Source organism: Physeter macrocephalus, chromosome 17 (genome assembly GCF_002837175.3).
Source record: "Physeter macrocephalus isolate SW-GA chromosome 17, ASM283717v5, whole genome shotgun sequence".
NCBI classification, from domain to species: Eukaryota; Metazoa; Chordata; class Mammalia; order Artiodactyla; family Physeteridae; genus Physeter; species Physeter macrocephalus.
Window position 1 is genome coordinate 25,533,899 of NC_041230.1, and position 22,944 is coordinate 25,556,842.

The 22,944-nt window shown below is 35.5% G+C and overlaps 1 protein-coding gene across 21 annotated transcripts in view; it reads left to right on the forward strand.

The window, feature by feature from the left end:
* Positions 1-22,944, forward strand: part of CHD9 (chromodomain helicase DNA binding protein 9) — a 246,200-nt gene that overhangs the window by 203,816 nt on the left and 19,440 nt on the right. For 15 of the 21 annotated variants that reach the window (XM_028477706.2, XM_028477708.2, XM_028477707.2 and 12 more), the window contains 10 exons: positions 6,217-6,320; positions 6,827-6,944; positions 7,581-7,638; positions 11,244-11,286; positions 12,422-12,641; positions 15,246-15,448; positions 17,432-18,337; positions 19,248-19,411; positions 20,147-20,419; positions 21,158-21,326. In XM_028477706.2, coding sequence (XP_028333507.1) covers positions 6,217-6,320; positions 6,827-6,944; positions 7,581-7,638; positions 11,244-11,286; positions 12,422-12,641; positions 15,246-15,448; positions 17,432-18,337; positions 19,248-19,411; positions 20,147-20,419; positions 21,158-21,326 — 2,258 coding nt within the window. The remainder of the gene's footprint in view (positions 1-6,216; positions 6,321-6,826; positions 6,945-7,580; positions 7,639-11,243; positions 11,287-12,421; positions 12,642-15,245; positions 15,449-17,431; positions 18,338-19,247; positions 19,412-20,146; positions 20,420-21,157; positions 21,327-22,944) is intronic. The other 6 variants (XM_028477711.2, XM_024124919.3, XM_024124917.3 and 3 more) reach the window with 4 other exon arrangements.

Here is a 22,944-nt window from a genome sequence, read left to right on the forward strand (position 1 = left end):
CAAAAAAAAAAAAAAAAAAAAAAAAAAAAAAAATTAAATACAAAGAAAAAATATTAAAAACAGCAAGTAAAAAGCAACAAATAACATACAAGGGAATTCCCATAAGGTTAACAGCTGATTTCTCAGCAGAAACTCTGTGAGGAAGAAGGATGTGTCAGGACATATTTAAAGTGATGAAAGGGAAAAACCTACAACCAAAATTACCCAGCAAGGATCTCATTCAGATTTGATGGAGAAATTAAAACCTTTACAGACAAGCAAAAGGTGAGAGAATTCACCACCAAACCAGCTTTACAACAAATACTAAAGGAACTTCTCTAGGCAGGAAACACAAGAGAAGGAAAAGACCTACAGTAACGAACCCAAACAATTAAGAAAATGGTAATAGGAACATATATATCGATAATTTCCTTAAATGTAAATGGATTAAATGTTCCAACCAAAAGACATAGACTGGCTGAATGAATACAAACAGAAGACCCGTATATATGCTATCTACAAGAGACCCACTTCAGACCTAGGGACACATACAGACTGAAAGTGAGGGGATGGAAAAAGCTATTCCATGCAAATGGAAATCAGAAGAAAGCTGGAGTAGCAATTCTCATATCAGACAAAGTAGACTTTAAAATAAAGACTATTATAAGAGACAATAGAAGTACACTACATAATGATCAAAGGATCAATCCAAGAAGAAGATATAACAGTTGTAAATATTTGCACACCCAACATAGAAGCACCTCAATACACAAGGCAAATGCTAACTGCCATAAAAGGAGAAATCGATAGTAACACAATAATAGTAGGGGACATTAACAGCCCACTTTCACCAATGGACAGATCATTCAAAATGAAAATAAAAAGGAAACACAAGCTTTAAATGACACATCAGACAAGATGGACTTAATTGATATTTATAGGACCTTCCATGCAAAAAACAACAGAATACACTTTCTTCTTAAGTACTCATGGAACATTCTCTAGGATAGACCATATCTTGGGTCACAAATCAAGCCTTGGTAAATTTAAGAAAATTGAAATCGTATCAAATATCTTTTCCAACCACAACTCTGTAAGACTTGATATTGATTACAGGAAAAAATCTGTAAAAAATACAAACACATGGAAGCTAAACCATATGCTACTAAATAACCAAGAGATCATTGAAGAAATCAAAGAGGAATCAAAAAATACCTAGAAACAAATGACAGTGAAAACATGACGACCCAAAACCTATGGGATGCAGTAAATGCAGTTCTCAGAGAGAAATTTATAGCAATACAATCCTATGTCAAGAAACTTCTCAAATAAACAACCAAACCTTACACCTAAAGCAATTAGAGAAAGAAGAACAAAAAAACCCCCAAAGTTTGCAGAAGGAAAGAAATCAGAAAGATCAGCTCAGAAATAAATGAAAAAGAAATGAAGGAAACCATAGAAAGATTAATAAAAGTAAAAGCTGTTTGAGAAGATAAACAAAATTGATAAACCTTTAGACAGACTCATCAAGAAAAAGGAGAAGACTCAGATCAATAGAATTAGAAATGAAAAGAGATGTAACAGCTGACACTGCAGAAATATGAAGGATCATGAGAGATTGCTACAAGCAACTGTATGCCAATAAAATGGACAACCTGGAAGAAATGGACAAATTCTTAGAAAAGCACAACCTTCTGAGACTGAACCAGGAAGAAATAGAAAATATAAACAGACCAATCACAAACACTGAAATTGAAATTGTGATTAAAAATCTTCCAACAAACAAAAGCCCAGGACCAGATGGCTTCACAGGCGAATTCTATGAAACATTTAGAGAAGAGCTAACACCTATCCTTCTTAAACTCTTCGAAAATATAGCAGAGGGAGGAGCACTCCCAAACTCATTCTACGAGGCCACCATCACCCTGATACCACAAGGTGGTATCACAAAGAAAGATGTCACAAAGAAAGAAAACTACAGGCCAGTATCACTGATGAACATAGATGGCAAAATTTCAAAACAATATTAGCAAACAGAATCCAGCAGCACATTAAAAGGATCATACACCCTGAACAAGTGGGGTTTATCTGAGCAATGCAAGGATTCTTCAATATACGCAAATCACTCAATGTGATAAACCATATGATCATCTCAGTAGATGCAGAAAAAGTTTTAAACAAAATTCAACACCCATTTATGATAAAAAGCCTCCAGAAAGTAGGCATAGAGGGAACTTACCTCAACATAATAAAGGCCATATATGACAAACCCACAACCAACATCGTTCTGAATGGGAAAAAACTGAAACCATTTCCACTAAGATCAGGATCAAGACAAGGTTGCCCACTCTCACCACTGTTATTCAAGATAGTTTCGGAAGTTTTAGCCACAGCAATCAGAGAAGAAAAAGAAATAAGAGGAATCCAAATTGGAAAAGAAGAAGTAAAACTGTCACTTTGCAGATGATATGAAACTATACGTAGAGAATCCTAAAGATGCTACCAGAAAACTACTAGAGCTAATCAATGAATTTGGTAAAGTAGCAGGATACAGGATTAATGCACAGAAATCTCTAGCATTCCTACACACTAATGATGAAAAATCTGAAAGAGAAATTAAGGAAACACTCCCATTTACCATTGCAACAAAAAGAATAAAATACCTAGGAATAAACCTACCTAAGGAGACAAAGACTTGTATGCAGAAAACTATAAGACACTGATGAAAAAAATTAAAGATGATACAAACACATGGAGAGATATACCATGTTCTTGGATTGGAAGAATCAACATTGTGAACATGACTCTAGTACCCAAAGCAATCTACAGATTCAGTGCAATCCCTATCAAACTACCCATGGCATTTTTCACAGAACTAGAACCAAAAACTTCACAATTTGTATGGAAACATAAAAGACCCCGAACAGCCAAAGCAATCTTGAGAAAGAGAAACGGAGCTGGAGGAATCAGGATCCCAGACTTCAAACTATACTACAAAGCTACAGTAATCAAGACAGTATGGTACTGGCACAAAAACAGAAATACAGATCAATGGAAGAGGAGAGAAAGCCCAGAGATAAACCCACGCACATATGATCACCTTATCTTTGATAAAGGAGGCAAGAATATACAATGGAGAAAAGATATCGTCTTCCTTAAGTGGTGCTTCGAAAACTGGACAGCTACATGTAAAAGAATGAAATTAGAACACTACCTAACACCATACACAAAAATAAACTCAAAATGGATTAAAGACCTAAATGTAAGGCCAGACACTCTCAAACCCTTAGAGGAAAACATAGGCAGAACACTCTGTGACATAAATCACAGCAAGATCATTTTTGACCCTCGTCCTAGAGAAAGGGAAATAAAAGCAAAAATAAACAAATGGGACCTAGTGAAACTTAAAAGCTTTTGCACAGGAAAGGAAACCATAAACAAGACGAAAAGACAACCCTCAGAATGGGAGAAAATATTTGCAAATGAAGCAACTGACAAAGGATTAATCTCCAAAATATACAAGCATTTCATGTAGCTCAATATCAAAAACACAAACAACCCAATCCAAAAATGGGCAGAAGACCTAAATAGACATTTCTTCAAAGAAGATATACAGATTGCCAACAAACACATGAAAGGATGCTGAACATCATTAGTCATTAGAGAAATGCCAATCAAAACTACAATGAGGTATCAACTCCCACCGGTCTGAATGGCCATCATCAAAAAAATCTACAAACAATAAATGCTGGAGAGGGTGTGGAGGAAAGGGAACCCTCTTGCACTGTTGGTGGCAATGTAAATCGATACAATGGAGAACAACACTATGGAGAACAGCATGGAGGTTCCTTAAAAAACTAAAAATAGAACTACCATACGACCCAGCAATCCCACTCCTGGGCATATACCCAGAGAAAACCATAATTCAAAAAGAGTCATGTACCACAGTGTTCATTACAGCTCTATTTACAATAGCCAGGACATGGAAGCACCCTAAGTGTCCATCGACAGATGAATGGAGAAAGAAGATGTGGCACATACATACAATGGACTATTACTCGGCCATAAAAAGAAACAAAACTGAGTTATTTGTAGTAAGGTGGATGGACCCAGAGTCTGTCATACAGAGTGAAGTAAGTCAGAAAGAGAAAAACAAATACTGTATGCTATCACATATATATGGAATCTAAAAAAAAAAAAAATAATGGTTCTGAAGATCCTAGGGGCAGGACAGGAATAAAGACGCAGATGTGGAGAATGGACTTGAGGACACGGGGAGGGGGAAGGGTAAACTGGGAGGAAGTAAGAGAGTGGCATGGACATATATACACTACCAAATGTAAAATAGATAGCTAGTGGGAAGCAGCCACATAGCACAGGGAGATCAGCTGGTGCTTTGTGTCTAACTAGAGGGGTGGGATAATGGAGGATGGGAGGGAGGCGTAAGATGGAGGAGATATGGGGATATGTATAGCTGATTCACTTTGTTATACAGCAGAAACTAACACAACATTGTAAAGCAATTATACTCCAATAAAGATGTTAAAATAAATAAATAAATATATATTTTTAAGAGCCCATGAGGTATATATTTAGTGCCTTTTACTCTCTAAAAACAGGAAAAACCTTCCACCTCAGATGACAGTCACAATATTTTGAGCTTTAGAGTGCTACCTGATGATTGGTAAGAGGAAGTACAGTATCTGACCCACTTTATTTTTCCCCCTTTGGCATCCTGTCTCCGGTGTTCTTTCCTCTTTCTTTTGTCTTTCTGTGCTTCTGCTTTGTTTAATCCTGACCAGGAATGCAATAAAAAATAAATATCTTCTTTAACTATATTTTTCCTCATCTATTTTTCAACTTTTGCAGTATCACTGGAAAATCTGTCTTCCTCTTTCTCTTTCTGCACTAAACTAAAAAATATTGTGATTGTGACAGTTCTGTTTTTAAGCAAAATAAGATATAATGAGGTGTGCATTTAGACTGTTGAAAAATTTCTTTTTGTCTCCTGGCAAAACACTTAGGAAAAATAAAAAGTAATTTTTAAATCCATTTTTTATGTTTTATTTACTTATAAAACTTAAAACTATTTTTAATTGTCAGTATCTTTTATTTCAACTTTATTAGTGGTTAACTGTTGGGTTCTTGTGGACTAGCCCAGGAGCATATTGACCATTTATCAGTTTATATCTGTATGAAAATTTATTTTGCATTCCTAAAGACAACCAACTTACAGATGAACTTTTGCTACACAACTTAGTTATAAGTAGGAAACACTTCATTTCTTCACACCTATAGGCCTTTCTTAATTAATTTATAAAATTTATGGTGCCATGATGAAGAGATGAAATTCTACTTAATATAATTTGTGTTGTTTTTTATTATATCTCTGATTCTTTGGAAATTGATAATACATTAATGTCATAGGGAAAATCTCAAGTAAAATATTTGATTCCCTGAGGTAATTTAACCTATCCAATCTCTTTGACTGTTCAATACAATATAAGAATGACGTGTATTTATATCAAAATTAATGATAGGGCTTCCCTGGTGGCGCAGTGGTTGCGCGTCCGCCTGCCGATGCAGAAATATTTGATTCCCTGAGGTAATTTAACCTATCCAATCTCTTTGACTGTTCAATACAATATAAGAATGACGTGTATTTATATCAAAATTAATGATACTTATTTGCTAATCCTTGTCAGACATTATTAACTCTTTGCTAGGCTTCCTTTACTGGTAAGCAGTGCTTAATTTTTCAGTGTGACTTTCCTAGCAATAGCAGTCTAAAAGAGACATAACTTGTTTTACAGCCTAGAGCCATTCATTTGCTTTTTTTAGGGCCTCAGTGTCCTCATATACAAAGTGAAATTTTTGACCCAGATGATTTTTGCCAAGTTTGCTGACATAAGACTCTACTTTCTGATAGAACCTTTTGTCTATATCTGAAGGAAATTAGTGGAAAGAATATGATTCCTTAAGAATAAAGTAAACCTGTTGAAACTTATTTCTTCTGTTGCACTTAAGAATTTTAATTCATTTTATGGTACCTTTGTTGTTATTGTGCAGTTTTATAATTTTAATATGTGGTAATTGTGGAAAATTTTTTTAAATGAAATAAAATTGTATCCTCTTTTTCTTAAAAACCACAATGCTTTTTAGAAGCTATGTAAAATTTTGCCCCCTCTTAGACTTGTTTATAGTAACTCATAAAGTCATATCATGATTTTTTTTAAGTGACATTGATGTTTGGGTCCCAGAACCAGACCACTCAGAAGTTCCTGCTGAATGGTGGGATTTTGATGCTGATAAGTCACTTCTTATTGGAGTTTTTAAACATGGTAAGTGAGAAGTAAGATAGGTAGAGTCTTCATCTACGTATAGTGTAATTCAGCTACTTCTCAATTTATTGATTTCCACTTACAGCTTTATTCCAGTAACATCCATATTATTATATACATCATATAAAGCATACACTCCCAAACTATGTTTGTCAGTCACTACATTTCCTCATGAATGGGTGGCATATGTGAACTGCTTCTCTTGGACATAAGTCTCACATAACATCCCCTCTCAGGAAGAGTTTTTATGTGAAATATGTTATGTGTGGTCAGTTTTTCCTCTTTTCCTTTTAACTGATATATTTCATCTAGATTTTTAAATATACATATTGCCAGACCATGTAATGTTTGTGATAATTTCTAGAAAACATGTTTAACCTATATCATTTTAATATATGGTCCCTTCAGTCCAGAAATATCACTCATCATAAATATGAGGAATTCTTATATTTATATATTTTTCTTCTTTTTATCCTTTTTACTTTCATAATTGGTCATCCCTCTAGGTTATGAAAAATATAACACTATCCGAGCAGACCCGGCATTATGCTTCTTGGAAAGAGTGGGAAAACCTGATGAGAAAGCAGTTGCTGCAGAACAGAGGGCGAACGATTATATGGATGGGTACGTGGATTTCAGAGTCATGAATTCTCCATATAGCTCTGTCAACATCAGCATATTCTATGTCGGTGATGTTTCTCTTTAAATAATGTAGTAGTACGAGAATTGGAGTTTACAATTCAAAAGAGCTAATGATACTCTAATAAGTTAGCACTTGTCCAACAGAGTGCAATGAAGGAAGAGAACAGACCTTCCCCCATTCTTTTGATGAGCCCTTCATTTTTCCATTCTTAATGGTCATGGCAATTAAGACTATAAAATTTTAGGGACCTAAGAGGGAAGAAGAAAGCTAAGCATATTACAACTGAAGAGAAATATGATGTTGTTCATTATACCTATTATGAGGCCTTTATTATCTTTCTTACTAAAAGAGAAAAGTAAGAGACTATGTTAAGGTTAATACCACATTTATAAGTGAACTTGGGAGTAAGAGTAAATTAGAACTAGCTTTCTTCTGACTTGCCATGTAAATAGCCTTCACGCTATTAGGCTTGGGCTCCTCTGGCTGAAGAACAGAGACTTCAGTCGGACCATTAAAACATACGAAGAAGTCCTTCCAACAATACGCCATTTGTTTGTCCTGCCACGAGAAATTTGAAGTTCAGTACAATAATTATAGCATTTGTTGGTATTTAACAGGGATGTGGAAGATCCAGAATACAAACCTGCCCCAGCTATCTTTAAAGATGATATAGAGGTATGCTTTGGATCATGATTTTAAATCCTCAAATTTAGTTATCCATGTTTTCTTTTGCTTGCTATTTCTTTTGTATGTTTTTCCTTCATACATTTTCATTATGCATCATTTCTTCGAACATTAGCTAAGTTAGTGACCAACTTAGGTTGCCAGACATCACAAATAACCATTCAGAATTTACTTGATCTCCTCTTCTGGACAAGCTGGAGGCTGGTTTGGACATATGGATGAAATGGGGATTCCCAACATGCTACACTGCTAGGAACCAAAGAAACACAGTGTTCAGGGGCAAAATCTCGAAGCAGAATAAGAGCTAGATACTAAAAGTACACAGCAACAGATAAAGCGATCTGAATTAGAGGGTGGAGCCCAGAGGAATTCTGAGCTGCTAAAGCATAGTTCTAAGTGTTCTGTTTATAGAAGGTCAAAAGGAAGAAAAAGAGTTGGTTGAAAGTACAGAATATAATCTGTTGTGTTGGGAAAATGATGTTAGGAGAAAAATTTCTATAATATTTGTGAGAATATAGTAAAGACTAGACAATGCTATGGCTGTCAGGTAGGGTTTGTTGGTCTTGGTTGCCAAGGGAATTGGATATTGATGCCTATATGAGGAAGAAAGATGAGGCTTAGGCCAGTGTGTAGCAGTGAGAATGAAATTCAGTAAAGTCAGAACCCTTAAAGGGTAGTACTTTCTGCCAAACAGCACAGGGAAACAAGTAAATTTATCTCAGCATGGTTTCTGGGTAGGGAGAAAACTGTTTCCCCTGAGAATTCATAGCCATAGGCCTGCCTTCTCTTGAGTTTATGGTTTGATTTCTTTTACTTAATCTGCATGGTCCAGGAACTCTCAAGGCACAAATGTAATATAAAAAGAGATCCCAAGCTGGTAATACCCTTGAGGTACTTGGTAAAAACAAATAAAGAAAAAGAACAGTTAGAAGAAACGACTTCAATCTAGATTACACTTGAGTCTTGAAAATAAAGCCCTCCATAAAATGAGGTCAAAATCCAAAAATTTTTAATTTATGAGGAGCAATTTCCCATGAGTGAATGTTAGCAGTACAACAAAGAGCAAGATTAGATCTTTAAGAATTTCTATTAATATATCTCCTGAAGTAGAAAATAAATAAAATTTTAAATGATTAAAGACATTAAAGAAAGAACTAGGAAAAAAAGGAAGACAAGATAAGATTTTAAATGACGATGGACAAATGAAAGAGAATTATATGTAACTTTAGAGGTGGTAAATACTGTCGTTGAAATTTAAAACTCAACAAATAAGTTAAACATCCTGCTGGAGAAGCAGATTAGACACAGCTCATGAGAGAAGAAGTTATTTAGAAAATAGAGGAAGTTATCCATAATGTAGCGTAATGAATCAGTTTGAGGCAATCAGGAGAGAAAAACCACATAGTAATTTGAACAGGGAAAGTTTAATGTAAAGAGTTATTTTGACTATAATAGGGGGGTTGAAATACTGAGAGATTGACTATAAAGAAGTGACAAGAACTCAAAAGAATATAGGAATAGCCACTATTCCTAAGGCTGAGATACAGCACCCAAGGAAGGGTCCTGTCCCTACCAGGGCTGAGGTTCTGACCTTTTGGGGAGGGTATGACCACAGCTCACTAGATGGAAGAAAAGTTGTGCTGCCACACCTGAGCAACTTGCTGGAAATCCACCCTCTAGGGTTGCCTAGCTTTTCTTGGGGAAGTGTCTCACTGGAGGCATTCCTCTACAAAACCACCCAGGGGGAGGTTGCTCAGGAGAAGCTGCCAGCCAAGAGGTGCTAAAGAAACTGCCTGAACTGCAGGAGCTGGGCACTGAGGAAGCTGCATGTGCTGTAGGAGCTGAGCAGTGGAGGAGCTCACAGCAAGCAGGAAGTAAAATGCCTTTCTTCTCCAGCTCCTACTACTGACAAAGCTTAATATCACATTGGCTGGCTAAGAAAAAATAAAGAGCCTAGATGCTTTTTTTTTTTTTTTCTAGAGCTGGCAAAAGGTATGAGAGGCAGTAAATTTAGAGCTGAGAGGCAACAAACCGAAAACCAGTACAATGGAGTATATAAAAAAACTTTTTAGATATGAAGAGTATAGCATGATAATGTCTGGTGTATGTCTAATAGGCGTTCCAGAGGGACAGACTAGAGAGCATAAGGGAGAAGCCCTATTTTAAGAGTTACCAGCTGAGAATTCTTCAGACTTGATGAAATACATGAATCCTCAGATTCAAGAAGTAAAGTGAATCTTACAGGGATAAATGAAACTAAATCCACTTCAAGAAACATCGTGATACACCAAACAAAGAGAAGATTTTTTAAAAACAACCAGAGGAAAAAGACCCACCTACAAAGGAATGATGATAATTCTAACTTTGGGCTTTCTAAAACAAAAGTAGAAACTAGTAGTCATTGGAATAAAAACCTAGTTGGTAAGCTCCTTGACATAGGTCTTGGTGATGAGTTTTTTGAATCTGACACCAAAAACAAAAGCAAAAATGAACAAGTGCGACTACGTCAAACTAAAAAGCTACACAGCAAAGGAAATCATCAACAAAAGAAAAAGGCAACCTACTCAATGTGAGAAAATATTTGCAAATCATACATCTGATAAGGGGCTAATATCCAAAATATATAAAGAACTCATACAACTCAATAGCAAAAAAACCCAAACGATCTAATTAAAATATAGGCAGAATATGTGAATAGACATTTTTTTAAAGAAGACATATAGATGGCCAACAGGTACATGAAAAGTCTCTCTACATCATTAATCATCAGGGAAATGCCAACCAAAACAACAGCAAGATATCACCTCACACCGGTTAGAATGACTATTATCAAAAAGACTAGAAATAACAAGTATTGGCTAGGATGTGGAGAAAAGTGAACCTTGTACATTGTTGGTGGGAATGTAAATTGGTGCAGCCACTGTGAAAAACAGTGTGGAGGTTCCTCAAAAAATTAAAAATAGAATTGTCATATGACCCAGCAATCACACTTATGGGTATTTATCCCCAAAAAATGAAGACACTAATTTGAAAAGATATATGCAGCCCGATCACATGTGGTTTGAAGTTTTACTTACAGTAGCCAAGATGTGGAAACAACCTAAGTGTCCGTCAGTAGACAAATGGATAAAGAGATTGTGATATATATATATATATACACACACACACATACACACATGTATATTCATATATATATGTGTGTGTGTATATACACAATGGAATATTATTCAGTCTTTAAAAAGAATGAAATCTTGCCATTTGCAACAACATGGATGGACCTTGAGAGCATTGTACTAAGTAAAATAAGTCAGAGAAAGACAAATACTGTGTGATGTCTCTTATATGTGGAATCTAAAAAAAAATTTTTTTTAACTAAGTTGATAGATAAAGAGAACAGATTGTGGTTACCAGAGGCTTGGGGTTAGAGGCAGGATGGAAATGGATGAAATGTTTTTGGTTTGGGTTTTTTTAGTTTAAATAAATTGAATTTTAAAAATTCTATTACAAAAGAAAGTATTCTATTATAAAGAAGATCGATTCTCTTATTATATCTTGACCCAGTTTCCCTGCGACAAATTTCTGTTTTCTTTTAAAAGGATGATGTTTCCTCACCAGGAGATCTTGTTATAGCAGATGGAGGTAAATAGCATTTATTTCTTTACTTAGTATTATTGTAAATTAACATTCCCATGATACCATGAGATCAGTAAACTAATACACTTCTGTATGTCTCAAATGTATGTGAAATTTATTGAAGACAGTTGCAATCATTATAGAACATAGTTGATTGGAAATTTAACAATATTTTTAGTTGTAAATCTTTATGCAGTGACTCACTGAATTTTTATAGAATAGGAGCTTTGATGATTTTGTGGCTTGATTATTACACTGATATGTGACATTTCACCATTAAACACACCATTAGTGTTAATTTAATAATCCATTTCTTATTTGTTCATACACACATTGAGAAACATTCTTTTATCACTCAGTTTCTACAGGCTTTTCTGTACACGGTCTTGCTTCTACTTTCTTCTGATATCAAGATAGAAATGTACTGTCACTAGAGTACATTCATTCCCAGCTGGTACCTAAGGGGAATAGTGCCTCACCTTCCTGTAATTCAACTAGGAATAAAGGAGTAGTTTTTCCTTAGCATAAATGATTACCACTTGATTATGGTATATATGATTATATTACACCGTAGAAATAGAGAGTTAGATCTTGCACTTTTATTAGGTGAATGAAAACTTAAAAGTTACAGCATTGTCATATTGAATTTTTTAAAATATATGTTCCTCCCTGATGACTTTTTACGTGTTTCATTCTAATTAAATTGAGATGAACTTAATACAGAAAGCTTTAATTTGAAGAGTTTATAGTGTTCAACTTCTCAATGGATTCCAGTTGGACTTTTAATTTATTTAAGTTAAGGCATTGTATTTGCCTTCCAGTAAGATATATTAGACCTGGAAATGCAAGAGTTGTATTTTCTGTGCAAATGAAGTTCTCTTTAAATATATAACATTGTAGTTCTTTATTCCACCGTGACCTACTCTTTAAGCTTGCTCTTAAAGTTTGTTGTAATGTTTAGAGCTATAGTTAAAACTTTTTTGAGAGGTTTGTTTTGTTTTTGTTTTTCACATACTCAGATTGGAAGAAAAAATTTTAAGTAGGGAAATTTTGCTGCTTTTGTGAGCTTCATGACAGTATCTGTTTAGTTTTTGGTTTTTAGTTTTTTTTTTTTAATTGACATGAGTTTCTTTAAATGTAGATGGTCAACTGATGGAGGGTGATAAAATTTATTGGCCTACTCAGTCAGCTTTAACCACACGTTTGAGGCGTCTCATCACTGCATATCAGCGTACTAATAAAAACAGACAAATCCAGCAGATACAACCTACTTTCTCAGTGCCTGCCAGTGTTATGCAGCCTCTTTATGAAGAAGCCACTCTTAATCCTAAAATGGCAGCCAAGATAGAAAGACAGCAGAGGTAAGACAATAGCACTAAATTTTTAATATATAATATCTAAATATAGTGTTCATTCTGAAGTCTGTTAGGGTACGATTATCTCACGTTGTGAAAAACATATGTAGGTAGAGAAGTTGGTCAAAGCAAAATGCTTTATGCATACATACACATGTATATAAATATATGTACACACAAATATGGTTAAGCTAATACAGATTATTGCATTTTATAGTTATTAGTCCCTACTTTATATTTAATCATTCTTTTGTCATGTTTATGAACAGTGAGGTATGGGGAAAAATGAAGGTGCAAACTCAAGAATTATCAATGAAACGTATGTTTAAACTATATGAAATAAATTCCACTATATCTTATTTTACATGATGACGTTAATGAAATATAAGAATGTATGGAAGAGAAGTTCATCTGTGCTTTTTACAGAGGATGAACCCTTAAAACTACTGATGTCAAAGGGGAACAAATAGTAGTAGAACTTCTTGCAAGAGGCTTGTTAGGAAGACAGGCAAACTTCTCTCATCCCCAAAGCTTTAACTTCTTAAAAAGGATAGAATACATGAAAAAGAATAAGAAAGTTTAGCAATAACCTGGCCTCCTTATTAAACCTGGATCTTTGGATTTTTTTCTGAAAGATAAATCATTGTTCCTTTGTTTCATTTGCAGCACATTCATTGTAACCAGAATTTAGTTAGTCTGACACTTAAGATTTTAGCTATCCTAGACGTAATCTTCAAATACTACCTATGTAAATTTACTGTTTCAGTTATCTGTCGTTGCATAACAACCCACCCCAGAACATAGTGACGTAAAACAACATCAGTTTTTTGTTTGTCACGATTCTGTGGGTTGACCAGGTGGTTCTTCTGCTTCCCATGGTGTTGGCTGGAGTGAGGCGAGGGCTGGAAGGCCATAGTGGCCTCACTCACATGGTTGGCAGTTGGTGCTGACTGCCAGCTGGGAGCTCAGATTCTAAGAGGGAGCATTCCAAGTGGCAAAGGCAGAAGCTGCAGATTTCTTAAGACCCAGCCTCTGCAGTTACAGTGTCACTTCTGCCACCTACTGTTGGTCAAAAAAATCACAGGGCCAACCAGGATTTAAGGGAAAGGGAAATAGGTTGCATCTCTCAAAGCGAACAGTGGCAAAGACTTTGTGACCATCTTTAATCTACCACATACATTTTCCCTCGCTCTGGCAGATCTGGATAATCTTCTTAAAGTACTAGTTTTATCATGATATTCATTGGCTCTTTATTTAGTATAGGGATAAAGTCTAACTTCTTAATTAATTCGAGTCTCTTCAATTTAGGCCTCAAATTAGCATGCATTACTAATTTTATTCTCTCCTATTCCCTCTGCCTGAATGCCCCACTTAGTCTTGACTCAGTACCCTACTTAAGTTGTTCCTATCACCCAGAATACCCTTCTTCCTACTTTTTAGTCAATACCTTGCCCTACTACTCCTTCAGAGTTCAACACATGTTCTATCTCCTCTATCAGTTTTTTTCTCAACCAACTAGCTCACAGTATTCTCTCTGCTTTCTGCACTCATATAGCACTTATCTAAATAAAACTACTCATTTTCAAAATAATAAAAGATACTGTAATGACATTCATCTTTTCCTTTCCATGTCTTACCTTTCTAACTTGTAAATTCTTTGAAGGTAGGTGTCATATTTTTTTGTGTCCTATGTAATCCTTGAATTTATCCTTTCTTTTCCATTCCTACTTTATCACTCAGGTACAGGGTTCATATGACTTGATTGGTTGGTTTCCCAGAATGACTATTTTTACATCATCATTAATCTTCTTAATGTATCATTATGATAAAAATGACCTGTTAATGTTTTTCAAAAGTCTTTCTCATATGCTTTTTCTCATTACGGGAAAAGAGTCTGCTGTGTTTGGAGATCTATGGTGTGTGAGGATATTACCCTCTTAAAGTATCTTCAGGAACTTTCAACTGAATAGAGACTGTTTTTAGCCAGACATTTAGAGTGTTTTATAAACTGACCCCAAGCCTATCTCCCTCTGTCCCCAATATGAGCCATCTCCTTTTCAATCTGGAATAGTCATCATCCCCTTAAAATGTAGATTACTTCCTACTTTGCTTATTCTGTGCCCTCTTTCTAGTTCCCTCCCTTAATCTTAACCTTGTTCCATCTTAAATGCCACTTACTCTGTGATGCCTTTCTTCATCACTCAAGTTTGAACAGATCCTTCCATCTTCTGTGCTGTCCTAAAATTCATGGTTTCTATAATACGTACAACTGTAAAATACTACCTTATACTGTAAATATGTTTGAAATGTTTTATCTTTTTCCCAAAGGGAGGGTCATCATATCCTATACAATCTTGTATCCCATGCATATTTTTTTGCACAGTAAGTATGCAAAAAACTATTATTGTCTGAAGGAAAAGAAGCATGGTTGGATAGATGAGTCAGCTGGCATTTTAAAATCCATTTCTAAGGAAATAGCCCTGGATTTAATCCTTTAAAGTGTTAGGTACTTGAAATGGTTTTAAATTTTTATTGTAGTCATTGTATTTTGCATTAATATTATTTATTTCCGTGAGAAATGTGACTTTTTCTTTAATCTATTTGAAATAGATGGACAAGAAGAGAAGAAGCTGACTTTTATAGAGTTGTATCTACATTTGGAGTGGTGTTTGATCCTGACAGAGGCCAATTTGATTGGACAAAATTTAGAGCTATGGCTAGGCTACATAAGAAAACTGATGATAGTTTGGAGAAATATTTGTATGCATTCATGTCTATGTGTCGGAGGGTTTGTCGTCTTCCTTCCAAAGACGGTATGTATAAAATTTCTTTTTTTCCTCGTTTCAATCAAAGAAGAAAAATTAGTAAAATCCAGAAATTTCCAGCTGTTTTATTTTAGTACTGTCTAATTCAACATTTCACCAGTTTTTCTGAATGTAAATAAACTGCTCAAAGATCCTTTACTCCTTAATTCTACTATTGAAATGAGATCTAAAGAGAATAAAGGTACACATTTAATTTTGAGAAAATAGTGTTTTTATTAGATTTAGATTTATGATTGTGGGAGGTGGAAGATAAAGGATAGCTTTTGGTTAAACAGAACTGTGTATTTTTAGTCCGTCTTATAGGAACTGTGCTTAGAGGGCTTATTTACACAAGTAATTTTGCAAGAAGTGAGGCCTCCACTCAGAAGACATTTTAAAGATTTTTAGTAGGAAAAAAACACCCAGGGCCTTCAAAAAAACAAAACAAATGAAAACAATCAGAGCTGCTAATGCTCAGCTAAGGGACTGTTCTGGGGTGAATTTAATTGTTTTTGAAGCCCATGTAGGGAATTTGCATATATCCCTCACTCTTCCCTAATGTTAACATCTTACATGACTATAGTTATAGTATAATCATTAGCCCAATTAGTACAATACCATTAACTAAATACCTATTCAAATCTTACCAGTTTTTCTACTGATGTCCTTTTTTGTTCCAGGAGCCCACATTGTATTTGGTTGTTCTTTCTCCTTAGCCTCCTGCAGTCTGTAACAGTTCCTCAGTTTTGGGGTTGTTGTTGTCGGTTTTTTTTTTTTTTCTTTAATGACCTTGATACCTTTGATCAGTTTTGCCATAAACCCCTCAATTTGGATTTGTCTTGTGTTTTCACACAGTTGGATTGAGGTTATGCCTTTTTTTGCAAGAATTCCTCGGAAATGATGTTGTGTCCTTCTTGGAATGTAATGTCAAGGGGTTCATGATGTCATTATGTCTTATTACTGATGATGTTGCCCTTGATTCTTTGGATTAGCTAGTTTATGCTGCATTTTTCCAGTGTAAAATTGTTATCTTTTCCCCTGTAGTTAACAGGTATCTTAAGAAGATACTTTGAGACAACACAAATCCTGTTGTACTCAAACTTTCACCCATTGATTTCAGTAACCATCAGTAGATCTTGTCTGCAACAGTTTTTACTATGCAGTTCTCCTACAAGGAAAAGCTGTTCCTTCTCCCTAGTCTACTTAATTATTTATTCATATTAGTATTTTTTCATGTGGGTATTTATTTTTTATTCTGTAGGTTATAATCCAATACTATCAGAATTCATTTTGATGTTCAAATTGTTCCACATTTGGCCATTAGTTAGTAACTCCTTCAGGTGGTCTCTACATTATTTCAACAAGCCTCTATCTTTTTTTGAGTACTTCTCAACTGCCAGTATCTCTGCTCACAAAGATAAGACCTCATCAAAAGGAATAGAGTATGGTCTGATGTTGAAACTGAACTATCTCAGGCTAGTAGTTCATACACTGTTTGACAATTATTCCCATGTTTCCATCAAATTTTAAGAAAGCTTTTGTTGTCCCTGTGAGTTCACTGTAATGCCCTGAGTTACCTCGGTGCAGTTAAGGATATGTTGACTTAGGTTTGCTTATGGGGTGTTAATTTAACAGTTTTAATTTGTATTTATAAATGAGTTTGAGTGCTTTTCTCTTTGATTAAAACACATAACAGTATGACATTAGCTCATAGGGAATTTCTTAAAAGTAACTTCCTAGTTATGTTAACACACCTCCAAAATAACTTTAATGTTTTACTTAACTTTCTATAGATCCAATGTTATATGTTACATGATTTTTAGTACTTCTTTCTAAAATTTATATTTCTCCTCATTTAAAAATGTTAAAAAGAAATTCTGGAAAGTATACAGTGATATTGAGTAGAGGTGCGTTTTAGAAGTTGCTTTATTTGTTTTAAATCTATAATGAAGTATCTTTGAGGGTAATATGTTTGTTCTTGTTTCAATGTAGAATTGGTGGATCCAAATATTTTTATCCAGCCAATCACAGAAGAACGTGCTTCTAGGACTTTATATCGCATTGAACTGCTAAGGAAAGTAAGGGAACAGGCCCTCCGACATCCACAGTTGTTTGAGCGCTTGAAGCTTTGCCATCCAAATCCAGACTTACCAGTCTGGTGGGAGTGTGGCCCTCATGATAGGGACTTGCTCATTGGAGCTGCTAAACACGGGGTGAGCCGAACAGACTATCACATTCTTCGTGATCCTGAACTCTCATTTATGGCAGCTCAAAGGAACTACAGTCAAAGTAAGATGGCTCATTCAAGGACTTCTACCCCACTTTTACAGCAATATCAAGTAGCACTTTCTGCTTCTCCTCTTACCTCTCTACCTAGGCTCCTAGATCCTAAAGGTATTATTCTAGAGGATGTGAAAGTTAAAAGTGAAAACCTTAAAGAGGAGCCTCAGTTTTCTGAAGAAGAATCTATGACTTCTGAGGAAACCAGGACACTAATAAAGTCTGAGCCTGTAAGTCCAAAGAATGGTGTTTTACCACAGGCTACTGGAGACCAGAAATCTGGTGGAAAAGGTGAAACAGACAGACGCATGGTTGCAGCCAGAACAGAGCCTCTAACTCCAAACCCAGCTTCTAAGAAGCAGCGAGTCCACAAAAGAGGATCAGAGTCTAGTTCTGATTCTGACTCTGATTCTGAGAGATCGTCCTGTTCTTCCAGATCATCTTCTTCCTCATCTTCCTCTTCTTCTTGTTCCCACTCTCGATCAGGCTCTAGCTCTTCTTCTTCCTCCTCTTGTTCTTCAGCATCATCTTCATCCTCATCCTCGTCCTCCTCTTCCTCATCATCCTCATCTTCATCAGAAGAAAGTGACAGTGAAGAAGAGGAAGTCCAAAAGCGAGGTATATGCATAAAGTGCTTTTACTATTTTAAGACAGCATTTCACATGAAAATGAAAAGAATTGATTTGGATCACTTAAGCATATTTAAATTTTATGTGTACAGATTTTCTTAGAGAAGGACTACTGAAAACGCAACTAAATTCCTGGTTCTTACTCCGTATTCAATATTCACATTGCAAAATGGGTTAGTCAAACAGGATTAGCGACTTGGCACAGTAATTTTATTACTTTGTGATTGCCTTAAATTTAGTATTACATCTTTCCTGGAACAAGTTGATCAGTGAACAAATAAAGGTAACATTTTATAACAGCCACCAGTCCAACTTACAAGAGTATCATAGGCCCTACTTGGCCCTACTTAGAAAGATCTAGCATAGGAACTTCAGCCTGTAGGTAGTGTTAGGTGGTCCTCTTCTGCGGGCGTCCTTATAGCAGTCTAACAGCTCAGGTGCAAGGAAATGAGTCAACATCAAGTGGACACAGGAGCCACTGTGATATCCACAAGAGTGAGAATCTCCTGTAACAACTCCATAAGCATGACTTTCAGGGTTACCACAAGGGACATGCCCAATTATGAGAGTCCCCTCTTTAGAGAATGATAGCCTCCCCAGCGAGTTTATGTATTTCCAGGGAAACAGACCTAGAGTGTTAACCATGGGTCAAATTTTCATGCAGAAAGGGATGTTTTGTTAACCCTTTTTTCCTCAAACTCCTTTATGCCACTTATTGTGCTTTTGTTTCAGTTTTTAAAATAATGAGTACTTTATTGTATTCTAGGTGAATTTGTTTTTACTTCTAACTTTTCATTTTCAAATATATCTGAATAATTATATAGGATTTGAAAAGTATATATAAAATTGTGTTATGCAGTCTTTTTAAAACAGTTATAATTGGTTATAATTATTCTTAGCAGAAGGTACCCCTCACGTGAAAGCCTATGATGAAGAAAGCGTCGCATCACTGAGCACTACCCAGGATGAGACCCAGGATAGTTTCCAGATGAACAATGGGACCCCAGAGTCTGCTTACATCCTACAAGGTGGATACATGCTGGCAGCTTCGTACTGGCCAAAGGTAAATGAGTAATTTCTTGCTGGAATAGTCATTTTTTGAGTGTTTTTCTATATTTCTTTAATGATAGATATGTAGTAAAAAAAGGTCACTTATATGTGGGATGACATTTTGGTGTTAGCATTAAAAGTATCAAATATTACTATCAGGTAAATTAGGTCTACTTAAATGTATGTGTTTCTCAATATAACCTTAGAATATTTAGAAGAAAAGATAATGAATGCTTATGTTCACATACAAGTTAGTATTCAGGTGCTTTTTTATGAAATAAGTGCTTTTAAGTGGGTCTTGAAGAAATTTACCAAGCCAGTTGTGACCTAGAAAAAAGGTTCATTTAAGTACATGTACATATAGTGGTGGAAGTTCAGATTGGATTAAGACAGTTCTCCCAGTATGTGACTAGGCTAGTAGAAGAGTACTTACCTTTAGGAGTGAGGTTGGGAAATAAATGGGAGAGGAGAGAACTCTCTACTCTTCTGTATACTTCTGAGTTGTTTGAACTTTTTACAAGGAACCCGTGTTACTCTTATAAAAACAAAAGAACAGAAAAATATCTTTATAGTATAATATTTTTTAATGTCACCAGTGGGAATTTGTATCGAATTGTAAATGTATGTGAGAATATGTATGCATACCAAATACACATATGTTGTACCAGGGTTAAATCCATCAAGGCTGTGATCCCCAAAGTTCTGACTCAGTTATTAAATTTATCCTTTGATGTTCATGCTTTTTCAGGACCGTGTGATGATCAACCGATTGGACAGTATTTGTCAAACAGTCCTGAAAGGGAAGTGGCCTTCAGCTAGAAGAAGTTATGATGCCAATGCAGTGGCTTCTTTCTATACCACAAAGCTGCTGGACAGCTCTGGCGCAGCTACAGAATATAGCGAGCCCAGCGTGCCCACTCCTGCAGGTGCTGGCGTTAAAGAAGAACACGATCAGTCAACACAGATGTCAAAGGTGAAGAAGCATGTACGAGAAAAGGAGTTTACAGTGAAAATCAAAGACGTATGTTTATTTTTATTGCCCTAGGACCTGATTGCGATTGCGGTGTGCAGCATGCTTTTCCTGCAAATGGCTGCCTGCTCTTACTCTTACTTCCTTCACATACTTGTTTTCTGGCATTTGGATTGTTTTCTTTTAGATATCCAGGTTATTAAACTTGAATATTCTACTAGAGGAATCATCATTAAATATGTTTTTCTACCTATACTTCTGAAAATAGTCCTTCTGCAGATCAAGATGCTTTCTTAAACAGTCTGACAATTTCTTATTGTCTGGTTCTTTTATATAGTATTCACATGGTATGTCAGTGCACTTCCTGTTTTAAACATTTAGCATGCCCTGTTATCAGTAACATTTCATTGTTCAGTGTGATTTTTGAAGCTAAATTGATTACTCAGTGTCTAAAACATGGGTAATATCTTCTAATATGTCATGTGAATAGTGTACACGGAGACATAGGTCAGAAGCTGAAAGGGTTACAATGTACTAGTCACATGAAAAGCTTTGTTTTGCTCAGAAAAGTATATGTAATACCTGGATGTTTTTCATTTAAGATAGAAATTTTAATATTCATTATAGAAATGGATTAAATGTTTTTCTCCAATTGATGTATGAATAAGAGAACATGATTAACTTTTCAGGGTTTTTAACCTCACTTTTTCTAAGTAAAAGATTTCTCTCAATATACTATGAGGTTTTTTTTTAATCATTTCTTTCTTATTAATGGTGTTTGTTTAACAGGAAGGTGGTTTGAAGTTGACATTTCAGAAGCAAGGGCTTGCTCAGAGAAGGCCGTTGGACAGTGAAGATGGTACTCTAGGGCAGCAGCAGTACCTCACTCGACTTCGGGACCTTCAAGGTGCGTCAGAGACCAGCCTCGCCAGTTTTCCAAAATCCATGCCAGTATCAGGTGAATATACTAGTAATCATTGCCTCAGCATGAAATAGTCCATCATTTGCAAATCCTTTTTTACTTACTCATAGAATACTTACAGGAACCAGATTGTTACTACTTTAAACAGCCCTCTTACTATTAGAAAGCTCTAATTATCACAAAATTTCTTCTTATTTGGAAGCAAACTTTGCCTGCAATTGGTTCTTCTCAGTGACTGAAGTTCTGTCTTCAAAGGCGTCACAGAATTAACCTAGTCCTGTGTCTGCATGATAATCTTAACATTTGGAAAACAATGATCATATCTCCCCTTGGGACAATATTTTGTACTAACCTTTTGACTATTTGAATCAACAAGTATTTATTGAATACTGAATTGGTGCCCTGTGTTCTGTGCTCTCTAGGCACTGAGGAATCCATCCATAAGCAGTTTTTTAATTTTGTTTATGTTGATCTAGTTGTACTTTAATTTCTTCTGTGTCCCTCTTAAAGTATGCTGTCAAGAATTGGTAATTTTAGTTAAGAGCAGCTGAGTCTTAAAATGTATGGACCACAGCATACGTAAAAAATGTAACTTTTCAATTAAAAGCAGGTAAGTGACTGGAATTTCCTTTATACTTCCATATACATAAGGCTAAGGACTCTATTTCAGTATTCTACTAAATTCGTTTGCCATACAATAACTTGTAAACATTTCAAAACTCCTGTGCCTATGTACAATGTGTGGAATTCCTGAAGTTTGGGGAAATAGTGCTTTATTATAGGTGTTAAATTGATTGCTGTTTCCAGTTGCTGCTCTTACCGCTTTCTAATTATAAATTATAATTAAATTATAAATTAGAGTCATCAGACTTACTTTTATCTCTTATGGTTTCATTAACCATTCAGTGTAAGTCTCCAATTACTGGACTTTCAGACACGTATGAATGAGCCACAGTTCTCTTACTGAAGTATAAATCCCCCAAATTGTGATTTACAATGGCAAGGAGCTCTTTTTTTCGTGAGAAAATGGGAAGAGATGGGGAAGATAAGCTCTGGGCTTTTTTGCCCAACCTAAGTGGGTTTAATAATACCACTGCTTGTACCTTGATAAGTCCATAATTCTATAAAGTGGGATTGATACGTCTATCATCTGAACATTTTATTGCTATTACAGCTGAAGATTGTACAGTCTTTGCCTATAAGTAATTCTTTGGTAAATAATACTGTTTTAATGGTATCAATAGTAATTATAACACTAATTTGCACCTATAGCAAATATTAAAAAGCCTCAAACATTAAAACTAGATAGAATTATCTAAGAATTGTATCTCATCCATCTTGATACTTGCAAATATGAAATCTATTTTTGTTTTTGGCCGTGCCATGTGGCATGTGGGATCTTAGTTCCCCACCCGGGGATTGATCCCTTGCCCCTGCATTGGGAGCGCGGAGTCTTAACCACTGGACCACCAGAGAAGTCCCTGTAAATGTGAAATCTAGCTCTGTCTTCCTAGATGACTCTTAGGAAACCTGCTAACATTTTTTAACCTTTTCTTGTTCACGAAGTGAGGAGTTGGGGTCAACGGAGAGGTAGCATTGTTAGGTGGATTAAATAATATATGTAAAGTGACTAGTATGGAACTTGGCACATAAT